This window comes from Varanus komodoensis, unplaced genomic scaffold, assembly GCF_004798865.1.
Source record: "Varanus komodoensis strain SLA01 unplaced genomic scaffold, ASM479886v1 scaffold4, whole genome shotgun sequence".
NCBI lineage: Eukaryota > Metazoa > Chordata > Lepidosauria > Squamata > Varanidae > Varanus > Varanus komodoensis.
The window spans coordinates 1948265-1961927 of NW_025335941.1; the positions used below are offsets into that span (position 1 = coordinate 1948265).

Genomic DNA, 13663 nt, shown 5'->3' on the forward strand with positions numbered 1-13663 from the left:
TACTTAGAATTGTAGTTTAAGATACAACTATTAACATGGAATCTTGTTTGGTATATTACCCCCCAGAAAGCGCACATGCAGAAATTAAGGCTAATGCTGGAAGAAGTGCCAGGACTGGACCACTCATATGCATGTTTCCAAGAAGGTAATTCTGGAACTTAGTATTCGCTGAAAATAAAACACAATGTCTCAAAATAACCTCATATTCTTGGGTGTCTTCAACTACTCTGTGTTGAATATGTGTGAACAACAGCTTGCCATGACTACATGTTATCTGGTATATTTTTCCAGATTACATATCAGGTGTGAGCAGGTTTCAAGTGTGCATGAGTTTCTCTCTCCTTATCTTTTTACTAGAATCCCAAGTTTGCCAACTGAAACCAGGGATGTAAAAGTATCTCCAGAAGGCAAAACCTGAATGCTAGGCAACCTCAAGTACACTCACAAGCACAAGTGGAAGATTTTCTCTAAAAATGCTTGCAAATCCCCTACATGTGATTAGGTTCAAAAAGTGGGCAAATTTTGAAGAAAAAGCAGTTCGATATTGTGTTTTTTTAAAAAATGTGCAATTTCACACTTTATGAGGAGACAGTTGCACAACTTTGGAAAAAGTATCCTTAGGAAATTATCCTATGCACTTGTGTTTGATCTACAGGATTCCCCTTTTAATCATGTTTGGTTTTGTGCAATTTTTAGTTCCTGCACATAAAGCAACAATCATAAGTAGTGCATGTGGTGATTGGTACAAGGAAGAGCTGCTGACGACATGAGTTGCTTGCTTGCTATCTCACTCTGGGTGGTGTGACAGGAAGGACTTGCTCTACCACCTTGCCAAGAAGTAAAATGCAGGTGAGCAGGAGAACATGATGCTTGCCTGTGCCTATACAGCATTTCTCTGGGTGGCCCATGAAAGCAAACTGGAGGGAGGCTCCATCAGAAGAGTGCAATCCCATGGATTCAGCAGATGCTTCTTATAGGAAAAGTTACTACTGCTTCTCATCTTCTTACTCAGTAGTATAGCAAAGGTACCATGGCACTGTCCAGAAAGAAATACTGTCTCTTCCCATGCATTCACCTTCTCTCTGGGCAGTGCAGCAGAGAGATTTTGGGACCTAGATGCTGAGGAGGGATACCATTTTTACCTGCAAAGACCATTTACAGTTTCTTTCCCCAAAAGTGGAAGAATGGGACAGCTTTAGATAACAAAATGGTTTATTTTAGAATGCTGAATAAAATATTTAAAACAAAGTGTTCATATATTATTAGCCAGCCCAAAATGATTTCTAAAAACTATATAGTAAGACTTTTATAGAAAAAGGCTAGAGATGTAAAATATTTGGAAATAATGAAGCCACAGGGAAATTTTTTTAATCCTCTCTGTAGAATTTCCAGCATAGTTATTTCTTTCATTTCTTATTAAAATTATTGATCTAATGTATCTTTTAATGATAGACATTTAGGGATGCTCACAGTCATGTTCAGTTTTCCAGTATGTGACTATAGTCATCATATCATAATATGGAGGAAAATATGAGTCATTCAATGTTTCTGGGCTTTTGGTTATCTGTTATAGTAGTAAAATAATGTATTTATCTTAAACCTACATGGGACACAAATATTGGAAGTTATCCCCCCACTGCCATTAGATGTGACAGAACAGCATGTGGATTATCCCACCAACCTTTTGAAAAATTAATTGAGGCTTGAGTCTGTAGAATTCAATACCATGTTTTTTAAATAAAGTTCTCAATTAGACTTCACTACTTATGGATATCAAACCTTCTAACTATTGCCACTAAAATAAACTCTCTCTACCTAAAAAGGCAGAAACAATATACAGAAGAGATTAGGGAATGATAGACCTTCAAAGAGGAATCCTTTGAAGAAGAGTCTGAAATATTAGAAAGCAAAGTAAAAGCTGCTCTGAAGGCACATAAGATGCTAACAGAACTATTCCAAGCTGCAGAAAATTTATAAGTCCAAATCCTAACAATAATGTGCCAGTATTGTCAATACTGAGAGCCAGTGTGGTGTAGTGGTTAAGAGAATGGGACTGGGACTTAGACGATCTGGATTCTAGTCCCCGCTCAGCCATGGAGCCAACTGGGTGACTTTGGGCCAGTCACAGACTCTCAGCCCAACCTACCTCACAGGGTTGTTGTTGTGGGGATAAGATGGAGGAGAAGATGTAAGTTGCCTTGAACCCTTTGTAGGAAAAAGGCAGGATATAAATTGATAAATAAATAAATAAGCAAAGCAAAGCAATGGGCCACAGACTGGAAATATTCAATATACATTCCAATCCCCAGGAAAGGAGATGCGAAAGAGTACCACGATGTTAATGCACACCATTGTATTAATTACCCATGTAAACAAAGTAATGCTTATATGGTTGCAACAAAGAATACCACCCTGTATGAGGAGAGAAATGCCTGATGTTCTAGCTGGCTTCCAAAAAAAAAAAAAAAATGCAGCTCTAGAGATCTTATGGTAAATATAGATTGTCTACTGGGATGAACCAAAGAACTTTGGGGAAAGATCAGTCTGTTCTTTATAGACCACAACAAAGCCTTTGACTGTTTGGATCATGAGAAGCTATGGATGGTCCTGAAAGAAATGGGTGCGCTTCCACACTTAACCATCCTGAAGTGTAACATGTATCATGGATAAGAAGCTACTGTTAGGACAGAATATGAAGAAACAGAATAGTTTGTGTCAGACAAGAATGTATTTTATCTCCAAACTGTTCTGTTCCACAGAATATATAAGAAAAGCTGGATGAGAACCAGAGGAAGGAGCGAAAAGTGGTGGAAGAAATATCACTAATTTAAGAGATGCAGAGGATACCATACTACTGGCTGAAAGCAACAATGACTTGAAATGACTCCTGATAAAAGTGAAAGAAGTGCGAAGGAGGACTGCAGCTGCATATTAAGAAAGCAGAAATCATGATCACAGGACTGTACAGTTAACAATGAAGAAATTGAAATTGTGAAAGATTTCCCATACCTCTGCTCAATCATTAATTCAAAGAGGGACAGCAGTCAAGAAATTCAAAGAAGACTGAGACTTGGAAGGACAACAATGAAGGAACTAGGAAAGATTAGTAAGTGTAAGGATATTTCACTGGAGACCAAGACCAAGATCATCCGTACTGCTGCATTCCCAATCACAATGTGTGGGTGAGAAGGCTGGACAATGAAGAAAGCTGACAGGAAGAAAACTGATGCATTCAAAAAATGGTGCTGGAGCAGAGCCTGGTGAATACCGTCTTTCTGGACAAACAGAAACATAAGCAAGTGGGTTCTAGATCAAATCAAACCAGAGTTTTCCCTAGAAGCAAAAATGACCAAACTCAGACTGCCATATTTGAGACATAACATGAGAAGGCAAGACTCACTGGAGAAGACAATCATTTTATGGAAAGTTGAAGGCAGAAGAAGAAAAAGAAGAGCAAATATGAGATGGGTTGAATCCATAAAGGATGCCACAACCTTGAACTTAGAAGAGCTGAGCAGGATTTTCTGAGCATGGACAGGACTTTCTGGAGGGCTTTCATTCAGGAGTTGCCATAACAGAGACAACTTGACAACACATAACAACAACCCCCAAAAGAAACTCAATAGCCTGTATCCTATGGTGAAGGCATAGGATTAATACTGCCACTAGAGACAAGCTTTCAACATGAACAACACAAAATGTTCATTAATAGCAATTAGTAACACAAGTGAATAGCAGGTTAAGATTGCTTAAAATTTCTTAAATTAAATATGCTTTCTTATTATTCTTTCTGAGTCAAATAAATTTTCAATAGCTTTTCTTTGAGATCAGATTTCCCTAAATGCCACACCAAAAACCAGAACAGGTTTACAAATTTACCAAAACATCTTTAAAAACAAGAACAGATGCTGCACCCAGTTTTCCTCTGCCTCCAGTTCTTCCTGCTTCTTCTGACTTCTAGGATCATTCAGCTGTTTTCTGAATTGCTAACTCAAGTTCCCTCTGGTCAGACATAACTTAGTAACCTAAAATGTGTTGTGTATAACTTGATTTCTTCATAAAACAACATGTTTGGGATGTTAAATCTAAAATTATAGTCTGAGTTTTCAAAAAGTTTCAAATGGTAATGATAATTTTACAAGCAAAGAGTATGTGCATGTATATTGTAATTTATGCTCCTGAAGCATCCTTGCCCAGTTGGGTACCCTCCAAGAAGTTATGGACTAAAAAACCCAGCATTCTTGACAGCTGTCCATGCTGCTAGAGACGGATGGACGCTGCAATCCAAAACATGCAGACTGCACCAGGTTGGGAAATTCTGTCCTAAAGCAACAAAGTGACTTTAGATCTGTAAAGAGCACCAGATGATTTACTCTAAGTGATGCTGATTGCTCACCTCCCTGCCCACCAACCTCGACTGCCCCGCAGCCCCGGGGGAGAGCTCCGCCGCGAGCAGGGGTGACCCACCGCCCGCTTGCACATCTGCCTCGCCTCCCTAAGGAGCCTTGCGGTGCCGGTGGCGACTGGACGGTCCTCCCTGCTCGCCTCCCCGCCCGCACCCCCCCCCCCGAGGCAGACGGCGGTGACAGCCCTTTCTTTTGGAGCGCTGGGCAAAGCGCCACCGGGCCCACGTTCCCCGAGGAGCGGGCGCTCGCCCCTTTCCCTCGGCGCGGGGGCAAGACGTGGCAGAGCCGCCGGCCCTGCCCAAAGGCAGGCTGCCCAGCGCGCCGCTTCACCTGGACGTGACCCTGCGCGCCGGGGTCGAGGCTGCGGACAGCGAGGCCGCGGGCAGAGCGCGTTTGCTAGGGCTGCCGTCCTTCCGAGGGCAGCCCCTGCACAGCCTGCCGCTGCCCTTGCCCTCGGCGCGGTCGCCCCCGCCCCCGCGGCCCCCCAGGAGCTCGGCGGGCGCCGGACCCTTCCCCGCGCCCTCCGCGCATTCGCGCGCTCGCGCCCCCGCAGTGCCTGCGCCGCGCCCCCGCTCGCGCACGCGGCCGGCCCTGGTCCCCTTCCCCGCCGCGGCTTTCGAGGTGGGTGGGTGGCGGCGGCGGCGGGGGGGAGCTTTAGGCACGCTGCGGGCAAAGGGTTAAGGGCACCGCTCTCCTTGCGGCTTCACGTTCTCAATGGGCATGTGCGAGGCACTCGCGCACATGCCCATTTAGGCTTGCGAGACGGAGCCGTTTCTTCTCTGGAGCACTGAAGCGGCGTCCTACGGCGAGCCATCGAGGCAGGCAGGGTCCGTGAGGAAGGGAAGGGAGCGGGGAGCGAGCACCCGCCAAGCGGCCGGCAGGCAGGCAGACAGAGCCAGGGCGAGCGAGAGCGAGGCGAGCGGGAGGGAGACGGGGACGGGGGAACAGACTGGACGAACCGCCTAGACGTTTCTGGCTGTCGGCATTTCTCCCCGCGGCTCCTCGCTATGCGTTGACCAAGAGAGGCAAGAGCTGTTGACACCAATGAAATACACAAAATTGTATCTCTGCGCTCTTCCCGTGGAGGGAATCCAGGGGCGCCGCTTTCGCCCGCGTGAGGATCAGCACAGCTCTCATTTCCTCCCAAATGCGCCTCCTCGGGGACTCCTTAAAAGGTGAGGCTGGAAACTTTGCCATGCGCCAGGTACCGGCGCGGTGCTGGGCTCCCCCTTTTTCCTGGGCAACCTTCCGGCACGGATGGGCAGCGCCGTCGCTTGGATGGCGCGCGCTGGTGGCGCTGCGATGGATCTGACCTGAAGTAGGATCGGGTCGTTTTGGCATGAGAAAACCATCGTCGTCGTCATAAATCCCAGGTGTGGGATCCGGTCTCTAACAAAAAAAAAAAAAAAAGAGGGGGGATTCCTAAGGTAGGAACGCAGAAGGGAGGAATCCCTTTCCTAGTTATTAAGATGATTAGTCACTGGTAATTTGCAGCCGGCAACCAGGACTTCCCAGCTAAGTTGCCCGCTCGGCGAGCACTCCCCGTGGGGTGGGGAGGTCGGTCTCCTTGCTGATCGTCTTGACTGAGACCCACCGGATTCTTGTACCCGGCGAGACGCGGGAGAGGAAGATGAGGCACGAAAGCGCTGCTGCGCTTCGGCGCCGGTTCTGAACCACCTGGGCATTGGCTAGTCATTTGGAAAGCTCAACAACTGTCATGAAAAAGCCGGGAAGAAAACTGCCCCTGAACTCCGGCGGCGGCGTGTGCTTTGAAACGGTGGATTTCTCCCACTGGGGCTGAGGAAGAGGCGAGCCTCTTTCCTGTCATCGTTCAGAGGCGCGGATGGGGGAGGAAATCCATTCATTCAGTTCTGCAGGTGTGTAATCAGCCGTAGCCCCAGGATCTCCTGTGGATCTACAACCGAACCAGGACAACAGCAAAAATCCCAACACCCCACCCCCAGGAAGGATCAGGTTTCTCGGCTCGTGCGTGCCATTTATTTCATTTTCTTCGTGATCTGATGCTCTCCCTCTTCCCCCCCGCCCCAATCCTCTTTGCTCCACGCCGGGGAATGGGCGCTCAGCGGAGATTAGTCAGCAAGTGTGTCTAATCCCCACTTCAATCCCCACCCCCCAATACATCTTCTGGACAAGAATAATAATAATAACTCTCCCCCCGCACAAAAAAGGAAACCCCGCCCGATTGGCAGAAAGAGCAGCCAGCCTAAAAAGAAACAAAGAAAGAAATAGGTGTTGCCACCAATACGATCTCGCTATTTCCTTCCCTTTTTTCCTGCTGTGCTCGGGGTGGGTTTTCGCTCGTCCTCTCCCTTTCCCTCGAGCGTCTTTGTTGCTGTTTAAAGTCAGACAATGAGGCGCTGGGAAACTCCCCTCGTCAGCCGGGAGGGAGGCGAGGAGCTCTAGCACCCACCGCGCACCAGGGGGAGGGTGGCGGGATCGCAGGCTGCCTGGTCAGTCTCAGCCCGGAGGGGAAGCTCCCGCCTGCCCGGGCTCCCCGATGGTTTTGCCCCGGCTCTGGGAGAGCTTCAGATTCCGTCGTGCGCGCCTCGCCCTCCTGAGCTGCCTCTGCACTAGAATGTTGCGGCAGGTCTTGCACAGGGGGCTGAGAACGTCTTTCGCCAGACTCGGCCACTTCATCGCCAGCCACCCGGTCTTCTTCGCCTCCGCCCCCGTGCTCATCTCCATCTTGCTGGGGGCCAGCTTCAGCAGGTACCAGATCGAGGAGAGCGTCGAGCACCTGCTGGCCCCCAAACACAGCCTGGCCAAGATCGAGAGGAACCTCGTCAACAGCCTCTTCCCCGTCAACCGTTCCAAGCACCGGCTCTATTCTGACCTGCAGACCCCTGGGAGGTACGGCAGGGTCATTATCACCTCCTTCGTGAAGGCGAACATGCTGGACCAGCACCACACCGAGCTGATTTTAAAGGTAAGTGCCAGCGAGAGGAGACGCTCCGCTCCATTCTAGAGGAATCGCCTCCCCCCACCGCGCGCACACACACACACACACACAAACACACACACACCACCCCCCTGCACGCCACTGCCTGCATCCCGTTCCTCCATGCCTTATGTTGTTTCGAACGGTGAATAGGTTTAGCTGCATCTTTCTGTATTACCGATTAAAACTGCCCTCTCTCGTTCTGTCTCCGTCGCTGTTCTCTGCCCTTAGCTGCCAAGCCAGATCCCCGCAACAGTTGGGTTGACTACTGTTTGCAGAGGAGAACAGAGATTCCCTCTCATCTTGGGAGGTGGAACCCTAGCAGTGAAAGAGGGGGATTTTGTGAATGAGGATGACACTTTAAAAACATTCTGTCTGCACACACACACACACACACACACACCCCTTCTCCCCCTCCCCCATTGTTTCTCCTGGGCAAGTTGAGTCAATGACAATTAGTTTGCTGATTTGCAGTTGCACCTAAACTTCAAAATGTATGGGGGGATTTGTCAAAGTAACACTTCTGGATCTTGCCAGACTTGTCTTCTATAGAAAAGATTAGCAAAAGCAAAAAACATTTTTAAAAACTTTAAAATAATGGCTTCTGCAAGTTGACTGGAAATCAAAGACAAGAGTTTAATTCATGCATTTATATGCATTCTAGCCATGCCATTTTAAAAACTGCCATACACTTATTTTAACACATAGATATTTCAAATTAAAGATGAAGGTTTTTTTTAATGCTGTCACTGTGAAACATATACATGGAATGACATTAGATTTTCCCTTCTGTGTCAGTAGGTACTATAAAACCACTTAACCTAATATTCTGTCATAATTTATCAGAAATTGTTTTCATCTCTACTGTACAATATGTAATGCCATAATTCTGGGTCTGAATTTCAAATGAAAAAGAGATGCAGATAGATAGGATCAAGTTGAGGAAGTGAAGGGAAACAAATTTCTGAAACATGAAGCAATGTTTTAGAGGTGTGGCTATGAACATCCACTCTTTAGGATGTTTACATTCCTTCCTTTGGAAATTGCAGACACTGACTTTCAGAAAAAATGTTGATGAGCATTCAGACCACACTGCAAAGTAATCATAAATGTTTGACCTTTAGCTTCTGTCTGTCTTCAAGTAAAAAAACACTTATTCATAGAAAGTCTTGCAGGTTCCACCAAAAGAACATGTGAACATGTGAGTTCTTCAGGTTCTACCAAAAGAACATGCAAAGCATGCTGGGCTGCTTAGAAAAAAACAGCTTTTGGTTATCTAATATTTAATTATTTATATGTAAATACTGGTATACTGACACAGAAATATCAACAACCAGATGCCTTCTCATGAAAAATTTCAGCAAGCAGATGCCTTCCCATGGAAAAAAAAAAAAAATTCTGGCAAATGGGAAAGCCCCAAAGATGCAAGTCCTTTCATTCTTCCTGAAATAAATTCCCTTAGAAGCATGCATGGGATTTGAATGGATTTTCTCCTGGTGTGCTAGTTCTAGAAATGTTAGGGCAATAGTAATGAGGCACGAACGCTTCTGAATCTTTTTCCAGTTTTTTTATGGAAACAATGATGTATTACCACAAAAGACCATTGATACTTCTATCAAAGTGTCTGAGAATTGTATCAACATTCAATACAGTTCAATTGTTATAGTCTGAATTTAGCTATAGAGTAGTTATTATTTCTTTAATTAGATGATGGTAAGCTGCACTCCAATGTCATTTTGACACCATGGACTTCATGCAGTTAGCTTGAAGTCACTTAGATATATCAAGTGTCCTCTGTTGCTGTATAGTAGTCATCGATTCCTGATACAACAGCTTCTGGTTCAATGGGTGCTTGTTGGGAGTATTGCTGTGGCTAGGTGAATGTATGGTAAATCCTTTTAAAGATGCTGGAGGTTGTGTTTAGGCCAGTAGAAACAAAAAACACAGTTCTTGGTATCTTCTGGTTCTGTGGTCCTGAATTATGCAGGAAACGGAGGCAGCAGATGAAGGAACACAGAAACTAAGGTTACAATCCCAAAGCCACTTATTAGGAAGTAGGACTTACTTCCAAGTAAACATGCAGAGGATTGCCCTGCAGTCCTGGATTCTTAATTATATTCCATGTCATTGCTTTATTAGAAACATTTCAGCAGAAAATTTCCAAAGTCCATACCACCATAATGGACTCTGTTAAACCAAACTGGAGGTCACAACATGCTATGCAAGCTGTTGAGCTGTCCAGAATTCTTCGCCAGGCAAGAAGGCGAACAGCAAATTGTGTGGGGGAGGAAGAAAGCAACTGATGTTCATCCAATGGAGTCTGCATTCTATTACAGTTTTAAGATAGAAAGAAGGAGGGAGGGGCTGCAGACACAGTAACCAAATACAGACTGCATGGCATGAATATCAGCCAGGTTTTCCTCTTCTCTCCACACTCACTTTTTTAAGTTTGTGTGTGTGTTGTTCATCATCTTGCCTAATGAAGAATTTTGGAGGACTCAAAAACTTGCACAATATTTTTGAGATTTGACTTGTATGAATAAAGGTATTTTTACAGTGTTATGGATTCGGGCAGTGTTCTTTTGTCCAACATGATAGCAATATATGAGTAACAATAACAAATGAAACACGAAAGTAATATTTCATTGCCTGTGCTATACACAAAAATACCTATGGGGAAACTAATGACTAAAAATGCATTGAATATATTGGGGTTCGGATAGCACAATAACCCAGTCAAGACTGAATGCGAGTGATTGCTGAGACTTGTTGTCTGAACCCAGCCATGCTCACAAAGCATGATTTGTTAATCACAAGCAGCCCATAAAGAGAACCCATGGTTTGTTGTTGGTTGTAGACTGGGAGTTGTTTACAGTTAACAAACCATGGTTTGTTAGCACAGTTGGATTCAGATGACATTATCCAAAACCTATTTTTCAGCAACAATCCATGGTTGCTCAGCTCTTGAACATGGATTATCATCTTGTCTGAACCCAGCCTTTTTGTTTGCTTGTTTGTTTGTTGCCCTTACTAGATCTGTATAGCGTGTCTATCTTGAATTGTTCTTTCCCCCAATTTTTCTCATTCAATTTTGCCTTCATTTTCCAAAAGATGGCCATGGCACCACTGGTGCAATTTATTAGCTGATGATGTCTGTCATGTCACTATCTTAAGAGATGGAGCTGGTCCCATCTACCCAAGTCTGGAGGGTGTCATAACTGGAAATCTTCTCCATTGCTATAATTATGCTAGAAGGAAAAATCCCCCTTCCCCATTGTTTAGATGCAAAGCAGTTGTATCTTCAGACAGTTATTTATTTGGATTGTTGATTGTATGGTTTCAGCACTGTTCCTTGGAACACAGGGGCAGAACCATTTTTGCACTAGTGGATCATAATAGATGAGAGATGTGGACAGGGGAAAGAATGGATATAAAGGTAGGAAGACTAAATCAGCAACTGAAGGCTTCACCACCTCATGGTGGGACCCAAGATCTTAGTATCACATCTGCTACCCATTTCACACTAAGTAAATCTTAGAGTACACTTTGAAATGTTTTGGGAAAACATACTGCTAACATTCAAAATAAATCTGGAATTAAAAAAGCTGGCACATAGTTTGGACATACCTGATTTGGACATAGCTGATTTTTAAAGGGTTTTCTAAATTTACCTAAACAAATCCTCTCTATTCACTGGAAGATTTAGCAGCAAAGAAATCTTACTGCACTTCATTATTTTTGTCTCTTGGTTGAGTTCATCTTTCAAATTTTAATAAAAACCTATAGCTATGCTTCAAATTTCTACTTGCAATTATATTTGGGTAACTACTACAGCAACTGCTTTGCAACAGGCTTTCTTTGTTCACAGCCAAAATAATGGGAAAGGTATAACAAGCTATCTTTTTTCCTGATGGGTGGCTTATCTAATAGTGAGATGAGAAATAGTTTTTTGATGAGTAAGTTGATACAATCTTAACATGAAAATAGGAATATCACTGGACTTTGGTACAGTAGCTTCCCAATGGAAAGGTGAGTTTAAAACTCTAACAGTGCAATAAAGTAGATTTTCTTCAAGTACTTATGGGTAAGGAAAGCTAATAAAACTAAAAAAATGCAGAAGCTACTAGCCTGTTGCATGTTGTAGAAGGGATTGTGCCTTTTTTCATAGCCTAAAGGGGGATTCTTTGTAATAAGTGAACCTCTAAATTCTCTGAGGGGATTTGAAGAGGCATAGTATTTCTTCAGCCTCATTAACACTTCTCTTGCTTCTGAAACTGCTTAACAATATTTCCATGATCTTTCCAGATCAACAAGACATATAAATGTCTTTTTATTGGAAGAAGTGGCTATTGCATTGCCTAAATTCATAGCAGTCTCTTGGAATTATGTTTTGCATGTTTCCTATTTGGTTGGAGACTGGTTAAATTCATGAGGGGGATGCAGCCAAAATTGAAGTCTGCATATTAGAATGTTTCTCTATTTAAACTGATAATATCAAAGACAATGGCATGGTATTTCTTTGTTTAGTTCTGTGGAGTTTCATTCTAACTAGATCGCCCACATATCCACCCACATATCTAAGGAAGAAGAGAAGCTGATATTATGACCTAGAGATATCTCTTAAAGAGGCAGGTCATACATACTATATATGCCAGTTTCTCCCATGTTTACAACTAAATGGGTTTCACCAAATGGCACTAAGAAGCATGCAGTTTCATGCTTGGAAACAGTCTGAAGCGCACACAGCATGGGAAATCATGGTTGCACATATTATCTGCAGGAATGTGGTGCATTGCCTTGCTAGGATGTCACTGCTTCAGAATGCAAGGCAGAGAAGAGAATGCAAACAGCTACCCAATATAATTAGGGTTCATATCAAAAGATAATGAAGAATAAGATACTAAAGTTTGCCTTTGCAGAACAATTAAGAGCTTTCCTGACTGAATCATTATCTTGCTTTCCCTTTAACCCCTAAAATAAATCACCTAGATTTATTTTGGTTTATATAATTTTTTTGGTTTTTATAATGATGGTTTATATTTAAACCAAAGATTATGGTTTATATTTAAACCAAAGATTTTGGTTTATATAATAATTTACTTTTTATCTACTCACTATATAAATCAATTAAAATCTTTCAATTAGTTAGTGAAAACTTTACAATAACATATAAATAGATACATTTCAATAAATGTCCGCAAAACTTATTTTGAATATGCCTGGGTATAATCACCCTACATTCTGATTTCACATGCAAGATGTATTCACCTCTTGATCAGAAAGTTAACAGATGTTAACCATGAAAGTCAAGTTAAAGCCAACTTAGCTTGGTTCAGATTCAGCCCTGACAGAAGCTGTCCTCCTCATTTGGTTCAGTAAAGTCTCTAATGACTCAATTGAACCAAGCCAGATCCTTTCAAGTTTGTGTGAGACTATTTTAAATAATGTTCCTGGCATAACATTGATTTTCATAGTAAACTGATTCATCGAATCCTAAACTTGATCTTAGGTGGTTAAACATACTAGACAGAAGAATGCCTGCAGTGGGTTGAAGTCAGATTTAGTCATACATAGAGGAGACCCATTAAAGCCAGAGCTGCTGAAATATAACAAATACCTTGAGTACCGTTGATGTCTATCGGTCAGCTTTAGGTGTGGCTTAAGACGGTATATGCATAAAGTTGTAACATGGGATTGCATCCAATGTCAGCCTGGTGTAAGTCCCATTCATTTCAATGGGTTTTCTCTAAGTGGGACAAATATTGGATACAACCCACACTGCAGAGGAAAATACTAGGGAGAAGAAACGTCGATCCTGAATTACAGTATAATGAAGACTATAATTTAATGCCAAGACATCTTTAATCTAGTAACATACTGAACTAGCAGATATTTTCTCTAGTGTCCTGGACATACTTTCCTGAGATCGTGAACACTGGGAGGCTGTGGCACTACCGAAATTCTGCAGCCCTCTCTGTAAGGGGATTTGCCTTTTAATTGACTCTGTAGACACAGCCCTTTAGATCAAAGGAGAATTGCCAATAGACCAGGGGAAAAACTGGCTGGGTTGTGTCGAGTTGTGAGCTTTTGCTTTGGATCTTGTTCTCAGATGTACAAAGGGCAAGGATAATTTTCTCCCATCAGTCCCCTTTTTTTAAGCAAGCCAGCCAGCACCCTTTGGGTGAATAAGCCACTTTCTTCTCCAGTTATCCCTAGGAGACATTGCAAACCTCAAGGCCTTCTGTGCCCAAGGCATATTGCAGGTTTTGCCCCTGTCCAGGAAACTCTGCATCCACAT

At 43.5% G+C, this 13663-nt stretch overlaps 1 protein-coding gene across 2 annotated transcripts in view; it reads left to right on the forward strand.

Moving 5' to 3' along the window:
* Nucleotides 1-6889: 6889 nt before the first annotated feature.
* PTCHD1 (patched domain containing 1) overlaps nucleotides 6890-13663 on the forward strand; it is a 52387-nt gene continuing 45613 nt past the window's right edge. For both annotated transcript variants that reach the window (XM_044442363.1, XM_044442364.1), the window contains exon 1: nucleotides 6890-7353. In XM_044442363.1, the coding sequence (XP_044298298.1) occupies nucleotides 6925-7353 (429 nt within the window). In that variant the 5' untranslated portion in view covers nucleotides 6890-6924. The remainder of the gene's footprint in view (nucleotides 7354-13663) is intronic.